Source organism: Rhinolophus sinicus, linkage group LG10, assembly GCF_036562045.2.
Source record: "Rhinolophus sinicus isolate RSC01 linkage group LG10, ASM3656204v1, whole genome shotgun sequence".
Lineage (NCBI taxonomy): Eukaryota > Metazoa > Chordata > Mammalia > Chiroptera > Rhinolophidae > Rhinolophus > Rhinolophus sinicus.
In genome coordinates, this window is record NC_133759.1 from 61,667,263 (window position 1) to 61,689,817 (window position 22,555).

The 22,555-nt window shown below is 38.8% G+C and overlaps 1 protein-coding gene across 2 annotated transcripts in view; it reads left to right on the forward strand.

Annotated features, from left to right (window-relative positions):
• Window positions 1–22,555, forward strand: part of TAFA1 (TAFA chemokine like family member 1) — a 558,841-nt gene that overhangs the window by 439,503 nt on the left and 96,783 nt on the right. Inside the window, exon 3 of one of the 2 annotated variants that reach the window (XM_019711753.2) lies at window positions 1,599–1,736. In XM_019711753.2, the coding sequence (XP_019567312.1) occupies window positions 1,599–1,736 (138 nt within the window). Of the gene's footprint in view, window positions 1–1,595; window positions 1,737–22,555 lie in introns of both variants that reach the window. The other variant, XM_019711752.2, reaches the window with a different exon arrangement.

Consider the following 22,555-nt stretch of genomic DNA (forward strand, 5'->3'; position numbering starts at 1 on the left):
ATTTATACTCACACAACCCTATGAGGCAGGTGTTATTATTGTACCTATTTTACAGATGCAGAAACTCAGGCACTCAGATAGTAAGTGACAGAGCTGAGATTCAGACTAAACTAAGCTGTTTTGAAAGCCCAAACTCTTTCCTCCCATTGAGGGAGGCAGATGTATTCTGCCTTAAGTCAGAGATTCTTGTGAGTGTTTCTATCATATTAAACCAAGGTTTCTCAACCTCAGCACTATTGACACTTGGGCCAGATAACTATCTGTAGTGGGGTGCTGGCCTGTGCCTTGTGGGATGTTTAGCGGTATCCCTAGCATCTACATGTCAGTAGCACCCACCGTCCACCAATAATGATGACTTAAAATGTCTCCAGACTTTGCCAAGTATCATTAGTGGGGAGGACAAATAGTAAAATCACCCCACTCCCACCCCTGCATTACACTGTAAGTTCTCAGGACAGGGCAGAGCTGTGTCTTAAGTCGTCCCTCCTTCCTTCTCTCCCTACTATCAGCCCTCCCTCCTCTCCTTTTTATCAATGTTTCCTAAGTTCCCACCATGTATGGGCTGGATACACATTCCTTACAGGTTATATAACACAGTAACTTGTATACAGTGGTTACTTAACAAATGCTTGCTCAATTTCTGCCAACTGAATCCTAAATGCCAAGAATCGTAAATGTTCTTGATAAATGAAAAACATTTTTCCTGAATGCAAAATCTAACGTTGGGAAAGTTAATTTCTGATTTCTGGTCACTTGGAGTATCTTTTGTGTCCCTGGAGAACTGGCTTAGCTGATGTCCTGCAGGCTGGAAAGACAAACCTCTAGACAGACCCAGCAGTGCACCTGTTAAGAACTTAGTGAAGACTGACATACGTTATTATGTTGCCAGTAAATATTGATGAATGCATGGCTGACCTGCAACAATTAAATGAAGCCATACTCCTGGGTGTATAGTTTGAGGTGCCACATACCCATTCTCTCCAGTGATTCTTTCTATCATTTTTGGATGTTATCTGAATTGGGGAAGTGACTCCCCAGTTAGTTTTTCTATTTAGCCCCCTTGAGTGTGTACAGGCAATGGGAGGGAGAGCTAAATTCTGGGCAGTTTTCCTGCCACTGCAGGTGCTGTCTCACTGGCGGGTCAGTTGCTTGTTATTAGTGGGAGTTCAGAGAATTGTCAATGCAAAGATAACACCAGAGTGAGCTCCCCAAATATAATGCACTTAACTCAGGGAGCATCTTTATTTTGTGTTAGCGCCAGGCATTTTCTACTCCACTGCCTTCCAGTGTGCCCAGCCCGGAACTGCCACTTCTAGAGGGCTCTGCATGCATGCTCTGTGTTGCATTTGAAGTGTAGTGCCGCCATGCCTGTTGTCTCTCCCAACATTCCACAGACCTTGTGTATAATCTTGTCTACATGTACATATACAGGTTATAGAGAGAGCGGAAGAGAAGAATCCAATACTATTATACTTCATTGAAACTATTGCTCTAATTTCTCTCACTTTCCCCAAACCCTCCATACGTATCCCCACAAGCCTAAATGGACACTGACTTATTTCTAATCAGTGTACCTATTCTTTCTCTCTTGCCAGAAGGAGGGACGTGTGAAGTGATAGCCGCACACAGATGTTGCAATAAGAATCGCATTGAGGAGCGGTCGCAAACAGTCAAGTGTTCCTGTCTGCCAGGGAAAGTGGCTGGGACAACAAGAAACCGACCCTCCTGCGTCGATGGTGAGTAGCTGGTTTGACACCTAGGTGTTCATCTAGGTGTTCACCATGCATCTAAATGTGGCTCAGGATAATGAACAAGGTGCACTCAAAGTATTGGAAAGCTACAAAGATGCCAGCCCTCAACCTAGAGTTTGAATTCTTGTTTCTCTGGCTTTGGGATTTTTAGATAGCTCTACTTTAACATTTTAGGGAAGAAATTTGAGGATCCAGCTCATTTGGCAAGTGACTTTGGATTGAGGTCATATGGAATGATGACGGTGATAATGGTAGTGAAGATAACGATACCTAACACTCACGGAATGCGTATTCAATGAGCACTCACTATATGCCAGGTATGGCTTGGGTGCTTCCTACACACTCATGACCAGGTAGAAGTGCCCCAAATGGTCACCACGTGCCAAGCACTGTGCTAAACACTTCTCATGCATTATTTCATTTAATTATCTATTGCTGTGTAACAATTACCCCCCGCTCAATACTTAGCAGCTTTAAACAGCAAACATTATCTCACAATGTCTGGGTGTCAAGAATTTAACTTAGTGGAGTGGTTCTGGCTCAGGGTCTCTCATATGCTTGCGGTCAAGATCTGACTGGTGCCAGAGGATGGTTTTCACATGGCTCAGTCGCATGGCTGTTAGAGGGTAGCTCAGTACCTCTTCACATGGGCCCCTCTGTCAGAGTTCGGTGTTCTGACCACATGGCAGCCGGCTTCTCCCAGAGTGAGTGATCCAAGAGAATAATACAGAAGCCAAAATGACCTTTTCTTTTATGACCTAACCTCAGAAGTTATGCATATTGTTTCCACAGTATGCTATTGGTTATACAAGTCAGCCCTATCTGTTCAGTGTGGGAGTGGAGCATAGGGCTTGAAGACCAGGAAACAGAAATCATTAGGGCAGATATACTTTCTCTCCCATTTTTAATATTGAGAAACTGAGGCTTAGAAGGGTTAAATGATGTTCCATTGGTCTCATAGCTGGTAAGTCATGACTCGACTGACGCTTGATCCCAGAGTAACTGACTCTAATATCAAGTTGTGACCACCATCTTTAAAACAATGTCATACATGACTCTGTCAGCCATGAGTTCAAGGTTCAAAAGGACCACATATTTCTCCCCCGATCTTTATCTTTCATAATTTTAGATCCAGGTTTGAGGTGATCTTCAAATTCTTCAGTAAGGAAATCAGAACTCAGAGAAGTCAATCACTTGCTCAGGGTCACACAGCAGGAATTAGAGCCTGGATCTCTTGGCTGAGGGCCCATTCTTTTGCATCTAGATATAGATAGGACAAAATACCTTCTAGATTGGCTCATGTTATGTATTTTCCTTATGAATCATTAGGTGTTAGTAAGAGAGACACACTCCAGCTAGATACAGTAAAGAGGAAATTATTTTTTAAGAAAATAGAGAAATCTATTTTTTAAGAAAATAGAGGACTCTAATTAACAGGAAATTCAACCAAACCTCATGGTATTCATAAATTCTTTAGGCAGCTGCCATCTTGTTTACTTTGCTTCTGATCTCTGTTTCCCTCATTTTCTTCTATGTGGAATGGTTCCTTCGTCAAAGATTTTAGCTTTTGCTCCCCCATTATGTAAGGACTGCTGTGAGGCTTTTATTTCTATGGTGCCACCTCTGATCTCACTCAGCATCATGGTATATCCCACAAATATTTGACTTGGTTCCTGTGTCTTAAATGCATTCTCGAAAAAGACTAAATATGATTGGCCCTGCTTGGGTCACATGTCAACCTTTGCCCAATCAGCCATAGTCAGAGGGACAAACTCATGTGGCTTGTACAGCTGCCCATTCTGTACCATGGAAAGGTGAAGCATTTTTTATAAAGGATGTTAAAAATCCAGATTAAGAAATACAATGTGATCTATAGCTCTCAATCAGGGCAACTCAGGGGTGTTTTGGCAATGCCTGGAGACATTTTGTTCTAGACATTTGTTACAACTAAGGGGGTGCTACTGGCATCTGGTGGGTGAGGTCAGCAGTGCTGCTAAACATCCTACAATGCATGGGACAGCCCCCACAGCAAACTTATTCAGCCCCAAGTGTCAGTGGAGCTGAGGTTGAGAAACGTATGCTATGGTTATTTCTAGATTCTGGTCAGCATGATGAGACACCTACAGTGCAGGGAAGACAGGCAGCTAGACTAGAAAAGCCATTTCACTCTCTTACAGGAAAAAAACTCTTGACCCTAGAAGCCAATAAACATTATAAAATCATGATGGTTTCTCATGTCCTCTGCCAAAGAACGAACTGAGTCTGTTAACTATAAATCTCCATTTTGTTTCCAGTTTATTTTTATTTCTAAGGACCTAGGAATAGAATTGCCTTCAGGATTTGGATGCAAGATGTGAGGAGCAATGGAATGTTTGTGCTGGCAGAGGGGGATGGCACGTGGCCCTCATTTTCTGTGAGAAGTTAAGTCACATAATGGTAATATTTTTCTCTCAGAACAAGTTTGTTTCCTTTGGAAACTCCTAACCCTTTAGTTCAGGCAAGAGGGCAATTCGTCCCTATCTTCCAAGTGACAGTCAATAGTATAAAGTGTTCTAGTCTCAATCTGATGTTTTATAGTTTCCAAAGCATTCCACTCTTCCAAAATCCTTGAATCCATTGGCATGTATGGGAAAAGTCTACGTGTTGCTATGATCAAAATTGATTTTATGGCCTAGATCTCTACATGCAAGTTAAATATGAAGTGTATATATAAATTAATATTTCCAGGTAGTTATTAAGATCATGAACTGTGAAATTAGACAGGCATGAATGGGATCTTGTGGTGAGGCTGAAGGAAATCATGTGTATAATGTGCTTTATACAATGTCTGGTTCCCATCAAGTGCTCACTAAATGATGATGTCTATTTCCTGTCTTGTGTGTTGGTAATATGTGTTGATAATGCTTAGAAAGAGACATCGTTTTACAAAGTTTTGTTTCATATTAATTCAACGTAGTGACATTCTAGCTACCGTCTCTTAGAACTGCTTCTGACTAATTTTGCTGGATATAACGAATGTTGGTTAGTCATCTTCAGGAATGCATGCTCATTATAGGAATCTTGAAAATGTATCCATGCATTTAAATCACTCATGATATTATTGCTGAAAGATTACCATTGCTTTGTGAGATAACAAATATATGTCCTTCCAGGCTTAACTCCTCATTAAAGAGAAACTCACAGACTAGGTATTTTATTGAACTAAAATGTTATAGTACTATTTTATCGACAGCTTGTTTCATATAATATATGATGACCATTTCCCAACTTAATACATACTCTTTAAAACATTATTGTTAATAGCCACGTGGGATTTCAGGGGTGTGTACACACCATCTATCTAACTACCCCTCCACTTTGGCACGTTCACAATGTTTCATGCATTACCATTTCTCAGCCCAAGAGTGGATAGAAACCAGCTTCTCTCCTTGACAACAGCAATCTATGTACCACATTTGCCCTAAATATATTCTGCTATACATTTCCCATGGTAAGTGTTCCAATTGCGCTGTTATTTGCTTTCCTCTGAAATTGCAGGTCAGTCGCAATTTCTACAGTGTTTTCAAAAACAGAGGAACAGCAATGATTTTAAAATAAGCATATATTGGATTGTTTTAAGATTCAAAATCTGAGACCAGATTATTTAAAATGGAACACAAATTTTGCAGTCCAATCTTAACAATTTGTTCTAAAGTATAATATGACATTTGGAGAAATTTTTAAGTAGTGCACTTTTAGTTTAAAAATTATATTCTATTGCCTAATAACTGAATATACCAAATACATACTCAACAACTTAATTTGGGGACATTCATTTATAAATATTTTTAAAAGCATTGGAGTTGTGTCTAGCACTATACTGAAAGAATATGTCATTACACTCTAATTCACACCCTGTTGTGTTTTATTAATTATTCTACAACACAAAATGGGGTGGAGGAGCACCTTACTAAATATCTTTGGTAGAAACCAACTGAAAATATAGCGTACAGCCTTTTACTAATCTCCAATTACAGTTGACCCTTGAACAACGTCTGGATTAGGGGCGCCACCCCACCTCCAACCCTCCACCCTTACAGTTGAAAATCCCCATATAAATTTTTTTGTGTGTGTTTTATTATTATTATTATTATTATTAGTTTCAGGTATACAAAGCAACATAATAGTTAGACATTTGCACCCCTCACAAAGGGATAACCCCCGTCATCCAAGCTACTACCCCTCTGACGTCTTATTTAGCTGTTATAATACCACTGACTATCTTCCTTATGCTATATTCCACCTCCTGTGACTATATGTATATATATTTTTTTTTCTTTACTTATAGTTGGCATACGATATTATTCTATTTCATATTCAGTTGTACAACACATTGGTCATGAATCTACACAGTCTATGACGTGATCCCCCTGATAAGTCCAGTACCCACCTGGCACCTTACATATTCTTTACAACATTGTTGATTATATTCCCCATTCTGTATTTCATATCCCTATGACTATATTGTGCCTCCTAATTTGCTTTTCCTAATCCTTTCACTTTCTCCCCCTTCCATAACTTTTGACTCTGCAGTCAGCCATTTGCATTGTGATTCAACCAACCCAGGACTGAAAACACTACTTTCAGGCCACAGTTGAAAACTTTGGTTGGGAATACAAAAATACTCTTTTTGATCTGTGTTTGGTTGAAATCACAGATGCAAAACCTATGGATAGGAAGGGCCAATTGTATTTACTGAACAAAAACTACATATAAGTGGACCTGTGCAGTTCAAACTCATGTTGTTCAAGAGTCAATTGTACTTTCCAGGGACTAAACTTAAAATAAAGACTCATAAACAAAAGATGATTACTCAAAACATAATTATCTACTTAAAAAATAATTTTTCTAAGAAGATGATATAAAACAAAGAAAAATAAATATCTAGTGGCTTATTAAATTATGTTTTATCATGTTGATCTATAATGGCATAAAGATTACCAATATCAAAGTTTTAAGACTAATGGAACATAATAATAATAATGATAACAATAATAAAAATTATGGTTAACAGTTTCTTTTTTGATTTGGTCTGATTTATTTTTATTAAATACATTGGGGGTGACAATGGTTAGTAAAATTATATACGTTTCAAGTGTACAATTCTATAATACATCATCTATGTATCACATTGTGTGCTCACCACCCAGAGTTTGTTATCCTTCCATCACCCTATATTTGACCTCCTATACCCTCTTGTACCACCCTCCTGCCCCTTTACCCTCTGGTAACCACTCAACTGTTGTCTGTTTCTATGAGTTTTTATTTCTTTGTCTTGTTCATTTGTTGCTTTCAATTTTATATCTCACATGTGAGTAAAATCATGCAGTTCTTAACTTTTTCTGTCTGACTAATTTCACTTAGCATGATAATCTCAAGATCTATCCGTGTTGTCTCAAATGGCAGTATTTCATCTTTCCTTATGGCTGAATAATATTTTATTGTGTATATGTACCACATCTTCTTAACCAATCATCTATCAAAGGACACTTTGGATGTTTCCATGTCTTGGCCACATGCTTGGTATAATGCTTCAATGAACATAGGGGTACATATACCTTTATGGATAAATGTCTTCAGATTTTTGGGTAGATACCCAGAAGAGGGATTGCTGGTATTTGGCATAATCTTTTGAGAATTCTCTGCTTAATTTTTTGAGAAACCTCCATATTGTTTTTCATAGTGGCTGTACTAATTTACATCCCACCAACAGTGTATGAGGGCTCCTTTTTCTCCAAAGCCTTCCAACACTTATTATTTGTCTTGTTGATGATAGCCAGTCTAACCAGTGTGAGGTGATATTTCATTGTGGTTTGTATTTGCATTTCCCTAATAGCTAGTGAAGTTGAACATGTTTTTTAATATATCTGTTGGCTGTTTGTATGTCTTCTGGGGAGTAGTGTTTGTTCAGGTCCTCTGCCCATTTTGTAGTTGGATTGTTTGTTTTGGTTGTTGAGTTGTATGAGTTCCTTATATATTTTGGATATTAACTCCTCATCAGAGGTGTTGTTTGCAAATATCTTCTCCAATTTGGTTGGTTGCCTCTTTGGTTTGTTGATGGTTGCTTTTGCTGTGCAGAAGCTTTTCAGTTTGATATAGTCCCACTCATTTATTTTTGCTTTTACTTTCCTTGCTTTTGAGGTTAAAGTCATAAAATCCTCTCTAAACCCAAGGTCCATAAATTTAGTACCTATACTTTCTTCTGTGTAATTCATTGTTTCAGATCTTACGTTTAGGTCTTTGATCATTTTGAGTTAATATTTTCTTAAAGGTTCACCATGTACCACTTTTCCAATCCTTCAAGTCTTCACATTCATTTAATTATAACTCCAGTCCTATAAGATTATGTATCCTTCTATTATTTCCATTTTACCCGTCTGGAAACTGAGACACTGTGATTTGGAGACTTGCCCAGAAGTGTGCAGCTAGTACTGGCAGAGCCAGAAGATCAGCCTGAGCTATCTGACTCCAGGGCCTCCAATTATCAATCATAGGCAAACAAGGATATAACATAATACATGTTATATTCCAAAGGCTTTCTTACAAAATGCCAAAATATCTGGGTGAGATGAGAAAGAAAGTCTAACCGTGTGGATACTTTCAGAAACATCCAGTACTTTGGGCAATACCTGCCCCTTCCCTTTCTGTGTCCTAGAGATGGTTGAGCAATTGCCTTTCCTAAGGTCATTGTCATTGAATAATTGCAGCATTTCTGTAAATCATGGTTTCAGTTTTGTAGAATGATTGCAGCTTCATTATTTATTTATTTTTTTTATTAAATTTATTGGGGTGACAATTGTTAGTAAAATTACATAGATTTCAGGTGTACAATTCTGTATTACATCATCTATAAATCCCATTGTGTGTTCATCACCCAGAGTCAGTTCTCCTTCCATCACCATATATTCGATCCCCCTTACCCTCATCACCCACCCTCCACCCCCCGCCCCCCTTACCCTCGCAGCTTCATTATTTAAAGCATGGGGGCATAAAATAACTATTTCATGAGGAAGTTTTCATTCAGTTTTCCCTACTTAGGATTTCATTCTCATGTAATTTGTGTCTGTTTCTAACTGAGATAAATATGCGCGGGGGGGAAAAAACATCATTACAACTACTGGTTAGTAGAGGAGGTCTTTTCATTCAGTGTGGATTTTAGTATCAATCTGATGAAGAAAAATATTACAAGTTCATAGGCCTTTCTTTCACATTCAATGTAAATAATAACCACTTCAATGACTCTGATTGCTAGGAAATTTTACCTCTTCTTATACTGGCTTATTAGCCAGAGGCAACAGCAAGAAGAGTTCAGCTTACATCACAGAATTTTCTGACATTCACAGCTATGGAAACCCCAGATTTTTTGTTTTTAACTATTAGTGTACAGTTAGCATAATACTCCTGGCTATTTCTGAAAAAGTATGAAATAGTCATCATACTCCTGGCTATTTCTGTGAAGAAAAAAACCCACAATATATCAAGACACTTTACTCCTTGCTCATCATACTTAGCCTCCACGCTAAGAGCAAAAGAGTCAGAAGGAAAGACACATAAGATTCAGACCCAGAAGACAGACAGTAAAATAGAGGGACAAGGAAAGGAGAGATCAGAATAAAGGGTAATAAAAGAGAGAACTAAGTGAGTAGATGCTTAGAAGGAATATTAAAACATCTATCCATAAAGTGCCTTCATTTGTTTTTTTCCAAGCAACTATTTGTATTCTGGCTCACAGTTGATAACTAAGTAAAATTTATTTAGTAGATTAAGACTTTATTTTTTATTTTCCAAGTGGCATTACATGAGATTTCAGAACCTTTGCAAACATTGTTTCTGGAGATTCCTCCTTTGGAAAATATATGATAAAAGTTTCTTGACCACATACCATCATTGTCCCTAGAGACAAGTGTGGAGAAAAGGGCTGAGAATGGAAGGAAACTTGAAATTCTGCAACAGTTTTCTGTAGAAGACCATGAAATATGTATGACAAATACTGTATATAATGGCCCATTCTTAGCCTTCCAAAACATGATAGCATATTAAAGGCTGTGAGAATTTCTACAGACAAGAAACTTATTGAACTTTAATTCAGTATTTTCCAAACATTTTTAACCATCAACCTATTTCAGTGTAACACTTATTCACATCCTGCAGATCCGATGTTCTATGAAATGGACTTTTGGGCCACGCTGGCACAGACTATACGAATGGACTATATTTTTATTTTCATTTCTAGGAATGTTTTTTAGGTCTTCTGAGACTGACTGATAATCCCTATGCTAATAGCTCAGCGCTTTCCCTAAGACTGACTGACCAAGCACTGCGCTATGGGTTCTGGTAGCAATGTGATTTACAATATCTCAGTGACATGTCAGGCACAACTGCAGTTTAGAAATCATCTAGAGACCTTCCAGAGAAACATAACATGAAAAAGCTTAAACTCTTATTTTTATTCACAAATATTAACCATTTTAGGGGACAGGAAAGAAGACCTATTTTGGTTTCACCATTTGTTACTTGTCGTCCCCACATGGTGAAATACCAAGACAATGAATTGCTGTGGCGATTCAGGGAGAAGCACAGCAGTGGTCTGTGGTCCCTTTATGACCACCACTGTTTGAAACCCACCTTGTTCTCTCAAGGAAGACTCCAGCTTGTTTAATAAACAAATGCTGAGCTCAGTTGGCTCTATCAGAAAGTATTTATGAAAGGAGTTTCCATTGTTCTTGTTAGAAGAAGGTCTTCTATAACATCATCAGTAAAACAGTGGAATTTTCAGGCATAATTTCTGAATTATATAGAAGTATTCTTTTGCTCCCCTATGTGGCACCTAGTACTGCCCAGGTGTGTGCGGGATCCAAGCCTGCATTAGTAAGAGGGTGAGAGGAGGACGTACGAGAACTGACAAGGCCTTTTATGCCGTCTAGTTAAAGGTCTGTCTCTATATTTGTCCCTTCTCACAACAAAGAGAGCAGGAATTCTGCAAGTCCGTGGCAGAAACCACCTTCAGGCCTGTTCCGCAGCTCAGCAGAGTGATGGAAAAATCGACTGTGTATGCCTTTGGATGGGACAGTCCGGTCTCCCACAGGCCTCACAACTCCCTATTGTTACACCTGTCTCTAGCACATCGATGTCACCTGCCTGATCCACGAAGACATTCGAATGTATGGATTCTGCCTCATAGAGTTGTTTCCCTACTATTCTCAAGTTAATATAGCAAACTAATATTGTGGAAAAAAATTCCTGTGATGTATAAAAATAATATATATAACCTGGTGTAAGTAGGAATATATGTATACAAAAATAGCAAAGGGTAAAAATAACAGTAGTCCTGCCTCTTCTCCCCTCTCCCACCAATATTCTCATATCTTCATTGCCAGAAGGAACAATTGCACCATATTTCTGTGCATCCTTACAGAAAATATGTATGCACATGCTGGCACACACATAAAAAACTTGGTAAATCAAAATGGTGTCATTTATATAAAATGCCTGAACATGTATTTTTTAAGTATAAGAAAATATTTTAAATAGTTCACTTTCAGTAAAAGATTGGCTGTTAACATGAAAAAATGCTCAACATCAATCAATTGGAGAAATGTAAATTAAACACTAAAATGCAAAGTTTCATCAATCAAATAGGCAGAGATAAAAAATTTGGTAATACCCAGTATTAAGGATGGAAGAAAGAAAAATTACATATAAATCATACTCAGTGATAAACTGCTTACAAACTCAATTAGTTAGCCACTTTTCTTTATTTGGTTCACTAAAAGGGAAGAAGATAAATAGGAATTTTTGTAATGAGACTGGATGTTTGGGGAACACAATACAAATTACCTGCACTATATCTGCAGGGACTTCACTTAGCAACAGTTCTAGGATACATAATTCCCTGCATTTCCTCAGCAGAGTTATGTTAATGAGTCTGGAAATCACTTAAGAAATCTTCTAAGGATTTTGATATAATTTCAGTGGGAAAACTATATATGAAGTATATTTAGTACATATACTTGGACGTAAATACAGCAAGTCCCACTGTAAAGCTGTCTTTATAACCACTTGGAAGGTATAAAATTCTCTGCACAAATGTTTGTCACAGCGTGTATTGTGTGTGTGTGTGTGTGTGTGTGTGTGTGTGTGTGTGTGTGAGATCATTCTGCAGAACACCCCAAACCCTTGTCTGTTGTGTAGCTGGAATGTACTTGCTTACAATAATTTCAATTTCATCAAGAAAATTTCCCTAAAGTAACTCCAAAGTCATTGGTTTCAATATATCTCCAAAAAGCTCAGGTGTTTTCAAAGACCTATTTTTGTCTGATATGAGCACACTTTTAATGAATTCTTCTTTTTTTATTCAGAAAGGTGGGGGGAATGTTTTTCTAAATCTAGAGCCAGCTTCTCATCCCGCTAGCCAGGCTCCAGCCCAGTTAAGGCGAGGTTTCAGGGTTCTGTTATTAATGTGCTGTCCATATGAATAATGAGCAAGCCTTGTAAATTACTTCACAACTTCTAGGAAAATCTATAACCCTGTCCTTCTGCAACAGCACTGGAAGTTGCCGAGAACATCAGCACATTTCTATGTGAACGATTCTGATAATTTCATCTAAGGGAGTGGTAAAATTTTGTCCCCTTCTCAGGCCTGTGTAGAAACTTATACAGATTAATACTATTTTGAAAAATTAATGATGTATTCCTCCATCTACCCAAGTTCCTTGGATTTTTGAGGGTCTTCCTCAAGCCCAAACAACAAGACATGAACCTCCCACTAACCAGAGAACAGAAGCCCAAATATTCGGTGTTTATGTTCAAAAGCCATTTAGAGACTCAGATATAAAATTTAATAATTACCTTTTTCGTACACCCACACTAATATGGATGCTGTAAGTTGAGGGAGGGAGAGAAAGAAAGGACCACATGGGTAGAAGAAATGTGGTCCCCTGGTGCAATGGCTATCTACCACGACTACCAAAGATGTGTCACCACCTATAGACCCAGCTCTCCAGCTGCCAACCAAGAGAGCACTATGTATAAGTATGATATCTCAACACACTCTCTTCATATCCTTTTGGTTGCCTTCCAATGAGACCACCCATGAACAGCATCTAGCATATTGCACACTGATTGTGCAACACAAGTCATAGCCACCAGTGTCATCAGGTCTACTTAGCATTCCATCCTGCATCGGTGACCCCAGCACATTTAATGAACCCTAGGAAGGGAGAAGAGGGACTGGGCTCCTTAGCAGGAGGGGTGGAAATAGCAAGGATACTTCACACACCAGTTACACAAGACCAGATGGAGTTAAGGTGTCCAGCTGAGCTGGGACATTAGTGGAAGAGTTTCATGTTCCCCAAGTCACCTATATCACTTATAATCCCTAATATTGTTTGGTATTTTCATATTTCATCACTAAAAATGTTTAGGGGTAACTTTCAATGGATTAAATTTCAATGTCAAGTAATATTACTTAGGCTGGAAAAAAATGATTGCATGGTTATCCAGTCACTCACTCAAAGGAAGGTCATATTCCTTCAAATTTAGAATCATTTACATGTTCCAACTTAGAAGTTGTCATTTATGATTTCTCTTGTTACTATACAATAATTTTGCTTTATGCTTAATGTTGTTCTCATCGACATTCTTCAGTGTACAGAAAATGTAAACCTTGCCAATAGTGGCTCGAGTGAAAAGAGAAGTAATTGTGAGAATATATTAGGGTCACAGAATCCAAGAGCAGATATTGCTCATAGCAGGGCTCTAGGTAGCTAAAACTGGGCCAGGGCACATGTGTTCACCATGGCTGTGTCACAGAAAAGGTCACCCTTCACCTTGGGCTACCTCTGCTATCTGCTTCATTCTCTTTCCTCTACAAACTAAGGAGATTAAATCTGTCCATGTCAGCTGGCAATGGTCTTCTTAATTACATGGGATACTAGTTACAGCACTAGTTTAAAATGGCTAATTGTGCTGATTTATAATTATTGAGCCCTTACTAGATGCCAGACCCATGTATTACTTTAGGTCATTCTCACAACAGCAGCCTTATAAGATAGAAACTATTACTATCCCCATTTTATAGAGGAGAAACCCAATGTCTTAGAAAAATTAAATTAGTTTTTCCAGGACATGGCAGCAGTAGATCTGGGACCCCAAATGAGGAACTGCTAGATATGATGGGTAGGATATGGCATCAGAAGTGTGGATAGGAAAGATTTGGTGTACCTGTTCACTTTTTGTACTCCCTTCCTTGGAGAAGGACAACACCATTCAGAGTGTCCAACATCACCCTTCCTTAAGCATCTCTTCCAACACACACACCATTATTATCCATGTCCAATATATCTCAAATCCATCAATCACTTGTCATTTCCTAGTTTTAATACTGCCATAATCTAGACTCATATCTGATTAAAATGTTGCCTTAACACCCCTCCAACAACCCATCGGACTCTAACTTTAGTTCCCAATTTGTATTACCAACTCCAGAGGTCCTACCTCAACCCACCATACCTAAAGCTAATAGATGCCCTCCTCTGCATCTTGGGAGTGTCGTGAACAACACTTACCATAACTTGCCATAATGGAAGTCTGATAGCAGCGCCCTTTGAAAGATGTTAGGATTGTATTCATTCCCAAACAGACAAATGGAAAGTGTCACTATAGGATCACTGCAGCTTGGAGCACGCAGGCCTAGATTTCAACCCTAGTTTTGCTATTGATTAGTCACATGTCCATCAGCATGCTATTCTCCTGGAACTACAATTTTCTCATCTATACAAAGGGAATGAAAAGAATATGACATTGAAGAGTCGATGAGAGTACTAAATGATATGTCATATAAACCATAAATTTGCAATTCTTTCTCCAGGCATATTGTGAGTCCTTAATTATATTAGCCGTAATAAACATATTTTGAGAAAACAATGAGTGCATTTCTAGGTTTTGAAATAAGAAACTGTGATTCAAAACTGTAATTTTTAATTAAATTTATTGGAGTGACATTGGTTAGTAAAATTATATAGATTTCTAGTGTACATTTCCATAATACATCATCTATATATTGCACTATGAGATTTTGCTTGTTGGTTTTGTTCATTCATTGCTTTCAGTTTTATATCCCACATATGAGTGAAATCATATTGTTCTCAACTTTTTCTGTCTGACTGATTTCGCTTAGCATGATTATCTCAAGATCCATCCATGTTGTCACAAACGGCAGTATTTCATCTTTTCTTATGGTTGAGTAGTATTCCATTGTGTACTTGTATATGTACCACATCTTCTTTATCCAATCATCTATCAAGGATACTTCAGTTATTTCCATGTCTTGGCCACCATGAATAATGCTTCAACAAACATAGAGGTACATATATCCTTACATATCAATGTTATCAGATTTTGGGGGTAAATACCTAGAAGAGGGGTTGCTGGGTCGAATGGTAATGCTCTTCTTAATTTTTGAAGGAACCTCCATGTTGTTTTCCATAGTGGCTGTACCAATTTACATTTTCACCAGCAGTGTTCCTTTTTCTCCACAGCCTCTAACGCTTGTTATTAGTTGTCTTGTGATAATAGCCATTCTAACAGATGCAAGGTGATATCTCATTGTGGTTTTGGTTTGTATTTCCCTAATAGCTAGCGAAGCTGAGCATCTTTTTATGTATCTGTTGGCCATTTGTATGTCTTCTTGGGAGAAAAGTCTGTTCTGGTCAGCCCATTTTTAAATTGGATTGTCTGTGTTTTTGGTGTTGCGTTGTATGAGTTCTTTATAAATTTTGGATATTAACCCCTTATTAAAAGTGTTATTTATAAGTACCTTCTCCCTTTTGGTTTGTTGCCTCTTTGTTTTGTTGATGGTTTCTTTTGCTGTGCAGAAGCTTTTTGATTTGATATAGTCCCAATCATTTATTTTTGCTTTTACTTCCCTTGCCTTTGAGGTCAAATTCATAAAATCCTCTCTAAACACAAGGTCCATAAGTTTCGTACCTACACTTTCATCTATGCAATGTATTGTTTCAGGTCTGACGTTTAGGTCTTTGATCCATTTTGAGTTAACTTTGGTATATGGTGACAGAGAGTGGTTTAGTTTCATTCTTTTGCATGTGGCTTTCCAGTTTTCCCAGCACCATTTATTGAAGAGGCTTTCTTTCCTCCATTGTTTGTTTTTGACTCCTTTGTCAAAAATGATCTGCCCTTATATATGTAAACTTCAGAACTGCAATTTTGATTGTAATATCTATACTTATACATGTCTTCTCATTTGATTACCTCCAACCATAAAACAAGCCTTTCAAGCTTCTAAACAGCTGTGCAGGAAAACAATAGCAGGTGCAATCATGATGGAGAAGCCTGTCGTCAGTCAGGCATGCAGAGTGAAGACAAATTGAATGTGATCTACTTGTTTTCCATTCAGAAGTGAAGGTGTTGAGGATGTCATCTTCCAATGCCAATCCAAGTAAGAAAAGGCACTCATTTTTTAAGTGCCTGCTGGTGTGCACACAAGCATCTCTGAGATTGAAAGATCTCATATAGATGATGGATTTCAGAAAGGATCAAGGAGTGTTCATTTACATAAGGGGCTCATTATGTACAAATCGACTTATTTCTTGCTTTGGTCTTCTCTCTCAGCCTTCACATGAAGGCTGCCATTTCTCTTCTTACCAGAGATGCTGTCCTAGGTGACTTCATTCATGTATTTTCATGGCTTCAGAGACCCAAACAGCACCATCTAACCTAATTCAGACTTCCAAACTCCAGGCCCTTTGTTCAGGTTATTATTAGACATCCCCTTTTGGATTTCTCAAAGGTACCTATCATTCACTGTGCTCAAAATGGAGCACACGTTTTACCAGCGTGCTGCTTGAGCATGGTTCCCACATCACTGAAGAGCACCTGCACTACAATGAACTGAATGTTTATGTCTCCTCAAAATTCATATGCTGAAATCCTAACCCAAGGTGATAGTATTTAAAGGATGCTTTTGGAGGTAATTAGGTCATGAGGGTGGAGCCCTAATGAATGGTATTAGTGCCCTTATAAAAGGCCCCAGAGGGCTCCCCTGTCTCTTCTGCCATTTGAAGATACAGTAACAAATTCACAGTCTGCAACCCTGAAGAGGGTCTTAACCAACACCTGACCATGTTGATGCACTGATCTTGGATTTCCAGCCTCCAGAACTATAAGAAATAAATGTCTGTGTAAGACACCCAGTCTATGGTATTTTGTTATGGCAGCCTGGAAGACTAAGACATACATCTTATTCAAGCCAGCCTCTTGGGGAAATATCTTTGCCTTTTCTCATTTCCTCATGGCCCACATCTCTCCTATCAACACACTTCCTAGATTCTACTGTCCAAACATCGCTCTACTCTTTTCCTTGTTTTCCATCCCTACCTCCAACAACCAAGCTCAAGCCATTGTCATCCTTTGCCTTGATTACTGAAAGATTTTCCTTCTTATTGCCTGAGCCTTTATCATACTTGTCCTCCAGCCACTAATCTAAGTCCTCCTGATGTATGCCACCAGAGCATTTTGTTCTTCCCTTTTGTGTAACATAATTGCCACTTTAAATTACATTCCAATATTGTCTTCACTGCTGTACATCAGATGCTACATGAAGGGCTTGCTCATGGCTGTATTTCAGCGCTCAACACAACTCCTGGCACAGATGCTCAAATAACTCATACCTTTTGCACCTAAGTGTTGGGATCAGACAAATTTGTGCTCCAACCCAAGTTCAGGTATGATCCTAACCATCAGTTTCCACATCCGAAAACAGGGATTATAAGAAAACAATTTCACAGTATGATCATGAGCATTATTTGGAGAAATGCATGTGAAGCACTTAGCACAGAATTAGTTCTCAATAAATATTAGCTCTAATAATTGAGAGGACTCACATAGGATAAGGATTTGATGGACCATCTCTGGGGCTCTCTACACTTAATATGGAGAAATAAAGACAACATAGCAACAACTCCCAAACTTATACCTTACTATGTATTGTTTATTCATAACAGGGCATTATTGTGGTCCAAGTATACTACAAATTCAACTGAATTGTTACACTCTAATTTTTCTCTATGGTGAAAGCAGAGGAAAGATGAAGTCCTTTTAGTGTGTGAGGCTAATCAAAAGCCAGGTGTTTCTCAACTTTATTAGAGGGAATAATAATCACTATCAACAAAACTGAATTGACAATTAACTCTTTTAAACATTTATATAACCTGAATTAAATAAACATACGTTTTTATGTTGCATCATTTTGGAGGGGTTGGTATTGTGCTGTGGTAACTTGTAGCAAGTTTGGACTAAGTTTTTGCAGCAATTAAAGGACTATTCTACGGAAAGTTTGTCTGTCCCTTGCTTCTGACATCTGTCTCTTCTAGCTATGAGCTTATTACAAACAGTACTCACTAGAAGATAGTGTAAATATTTTCTGGACTGCTACTTACAAGAAACAGAGATTCAACCATAGAGACTCATCAGATCCTGCATTTAAAATGGCTGTTTTAAAGTAGGTTAAGGAGTTTGACATTACTTACCTTTTTCTTGTGTTCACATGCAGAACATTTTTTATTCCATTTTGATGCAAATAAAAAAGAAGACTGTAAGCAGAAGTATGTTCCTTTCCTGCCTGTTCCTGATGTTCCAGGTAGAGACAAAATATATATGAAACTTTCCACCAAGAACTTTCCACTATGTAAGTGCATGGTGGAAAGTTCGTGAACATAATTGTCTGGCCTTTGTCTATACACAAGGATATAAGGATGAACTTACACAGAACTTTTAATCAAAGGTGCAATTAATTATTCAATATACTCAAAGATTATTCAGGTGTAAAATTCTAGAAATGGCCTCACCAGCCTGGTGACTGACAGAATTTTTGTATATCTTTCAGAGTTAACCCTATTTGTCTAAAATCTGTCTTTTTGAGGATTTTATCTTGTAGGAGCTGTAGAATTCAAGAGAAACATGTCTAAACCAAAAATGATACATAAAATAGCCTCAGAAAATGCCGAAATCAGAAGATTCATTCTACAAATAATGACTCATCCTCTTTGATGCTGAGTGTTAGAGGCAGAGTAATGAACAGGACATGGTCTCTGCTTTAAAGATTGTGAGGCACAGGGGAGGCAACAAGAAAATGAGTGATTTCAGAAATGTGTGATTTGTGCTGAGGGGACTAGCGCAGGGCACTCTGAGAGCAGAGGTGAGGGTCTTGACCCATGGTGTGGGAGGGTCCTAGATGATTTCCCAGCAGAATTAGCCTATGAAAGACTATGTAGCCAGCAACAGAAATGAGGCAAAAGGATGTTTAAGGCAGAAGGGAGTAGTGTATGCAAAAGTCCGGGGTCAAGAAGGAGCAGAAGGCAGCTCAGTGCGCTTGGATAGAGAAGAGCATGAGATGGTTCTAGAAAGCAGTGAGACCTGGGTGGTCGTTTGGGGAAGGTCGTGCAGCACCCTGGAAGCCATGGTAAGGCACTGACACTCTGCCTAAGAGCGATGGAGTGAGGCACTCAGTGATTTTGTGCCAATAACTAACACGGTTTGATTTATTTTAGAGTATATCACTACCTAGCTAAGGAATTAAAGAAATTGCTTCTACTACAACTGCCATCTATGGCACTTAGGCACATATTTCCAATCAATACAGAGAATAAATCTGAGAAATGCCAAAAAGTATTCAGGTCAATTCTGATATTTAGGTCAGTGCTCAGTCAGCGACGGTACATTACAGTTTTGCTGGTGACGATTATGCAAGAGGAAGTTCCTCCCAGAGGAAATCCTAGCACCTAATTAGCCATATGACTGAAAAGCGAGCCCTGCATTGTGCATATTCAGGTCTAGGACAAGATTTCAAGGTTCTTCAGGAAATCTTTTAGTAATGTATCAAGGTCACTGTGGCAAGGGGAGAGTTGATTCCACTTAAGAAGAAAAAGTGAGAAGGACTGGAATAAAGACGTTTTAACCATGGAAAGAGGAGACACTTCACACTAGGAGGGTTGAGGGGTGCAATGAATCTTCACCCAGATGCACGTTAGAATCACATATAGAGATTCTTAAGAATATCAACATCTTGACCACACCCTTAGGTATTTTTATTTAATTGGGCTAGAGTAGGGCCTGACGTTGTATTTTTTTAAAGCTCCACAAGGAATACTAAAGTGTAACCAGACTTAAGAACCAAAGGTAGAGTGACCAAGAGCGTGAGCTGGGAGCATAAGCAGTGTAAGTTAGAATGGCAGCTCTTTCTGGAAATTGAATTATTTTTGCTCTTTTAATTTTCCATTTGTGACCATTCCATAAAGCATTAATGGTGGCTTGTATGGATATATCCAACAGAGCAAGATAAAAATAAAATGTAATATAGACATGAATTGAATTTAGCTCTTACTCCTCTGCCCGCAGTTTCCTCATCTGCAAAATGGGGGAAATAATTTCTAGCTGATAGGATCAACACAAGGAGTAAACGAGTTAACAAGTAATGGGATTTATAAATACCTGGCAGATAAGTGTCCAATAAATATAACCTATTGTTCTTAACCTAGATGCAATTAAGAGGAGAAACAAGGATAGAGAGATGAAATTCACAATACATGCTTCAAGGGCACAAATTAGTTTGGCTGGTGCCTCAGGGAATAATAAGAAAAAGCATTTAGAAAGGTAAATTGGGACTAAATTGTTTCCTTGAGTTCCAGGCTAAGGTTTAAATTTGAGCAAATGTCCATTAATTGATCATCAAATAACATAGTTCCCAAATGTAAGGCAAGCAGATGTATACTGTACAAAGTAGAATACATTAAAGGACTGGTCAGAATCCATTCCAAAACTTGGGCTCTGATTTGAGTTTAACACAAATGTGGAACCAACAGATGTCTCTGTGAAAAGATGAGGTTAAACGATCATAGAGCTTCAACAATGAACAGCAAATCACTGGGTATTAATAACCCCTGGTGCTCAGGGAGACAATGCTCATCCTTGTGACACCTTGGCTCTCAGCCACAGATGCAGCCAAGGCCACTCTGTTGTCCAGATTTGGCCCACTTTATCAGCAACCTCTAGATGGTGTCAAAAATGGTTTCTTTTCTTTTCATTTTTTATTTATAAATATTCCAGAAAAGATGAAAGGTAATTTACGTAGAGGCATCCCACACGGCGAGGAAAGGTAAAATGTAATATAGACATGGAAGAAGTGGGTACAGTGAAAATGAGGGTAGGAGACAGAAGAGGAGGCCTAGAGGGAAGCCTGCATAGAGAGAGAAGCCATGAGAGCCTGGCAGTACGCCCGCAGTGGGCCACACACTGGCTTCAAGACTTCTAACAGAAAATGCAAAGGGGGAAATGAGATGGGTTACAAGATTTAGAAGGTTCTCAGCTTAATCCCGGCAATTGCCCGGAGAGAAACAGCTATTCCTGGCACAATGCTAGAAAGAAGTATCTCCGGGTTTAAATGAAAAGGGCACTATGTGAAATAGTAGTATCTTCATCACATACCAACACCTCAAGAGATCATATGACACATAGTGGCTGTTTAGTGAGGGAAGAGACGAAGGGAAAGGGGTGGGAGGACCTATACTATCTATCACAAAATTCACGGAAAATTTTGCCAACATTCCTCAGAGCGGGCTGATGGCCTCGCACAAGTCAATCAAAGTAATTCTAGAGGTTGTGTGTACAAAATGACCCAGTGCAGGCATCAATACTTAGCAACTGTGACTGAAACCAGACAAAGCTGTTAGTGCCTAGAGAAGGCAACAGATAAGCATCCCACAGCAATCTTTCCTAAAGACTGTTTCTCTCTGCCATGAATCTGATAAGGATAGAGGGGCAGTAATTTGATGCTATGCTCCTGTATGACTCCAGCTGCTTGGTTCAGTGGCTTACCATGGCAGAAGTTTACTTCTTACCTACCAAAAAACTAATTCATGCATATCTGCATGGCAGGTGGCTTTCCTCCATGTGGTGATTTAGGAAGCCTCGATCCTTCCAGATTATGGCTCTGCCATGCGTGGCTACTGAGGGCATCCACATCAAGGGGCAGACAGTGGAGAAGGCCCACCTACCTCTTATCCATCTTGGCCCAGAAATACCCACATCACTTCTACTCACATTCCGTTGGAGAGTGTTTCCACCTTGTTGCAAGGAAGCTGGAAAATAGAGTCTTTACAAAGCAGCAGGGAAGAGTGGGAAAGAAACAGCGATCACCGTTTCCTAACAATCTGAAATCCTACTGGATGGGCAGTGTAGGAATCCCTGCCCTGGTAGCGTGTGTGTGGCGGGGGGAACTCACTGGTCCATTGCCCTCCATCGCCCTTCCTCTGTCCTCAGGTAGGTTCTCCTTGTCTATCATTCTCTAGGACCTCAAATGAAGGGAGCGTCAGGCAATGTACCCTCCTTGGGGCTCAACAGTTTTCACAGCAAACTTCTTATGCATAGTAATTTTGGAGCCCATGGGCTCTTACAGTTGTTTTAAGCTCATAAGCTGAATACTTTTTTTTTTTAAATCTGAGATTGCTGTTGTTTGGACAACACAGTTTCCTCCAACATTCAGATGGTCCTGATCTCTTTTTTCTCCATAATGTCTACTCAACAGTGATTACTTCCAATGTTATTTCCTAGAAACTATTTTCAAATCTGCTTTATTTCTTTACTCTCACCCTCATGTGACACACATTATTTCCACTTACATGCCATACACCAGGACACCAGGAGGAGTTACATGATCCCTCCTAAATGAAGAGATCCTGGGAAATGTAGTCCTT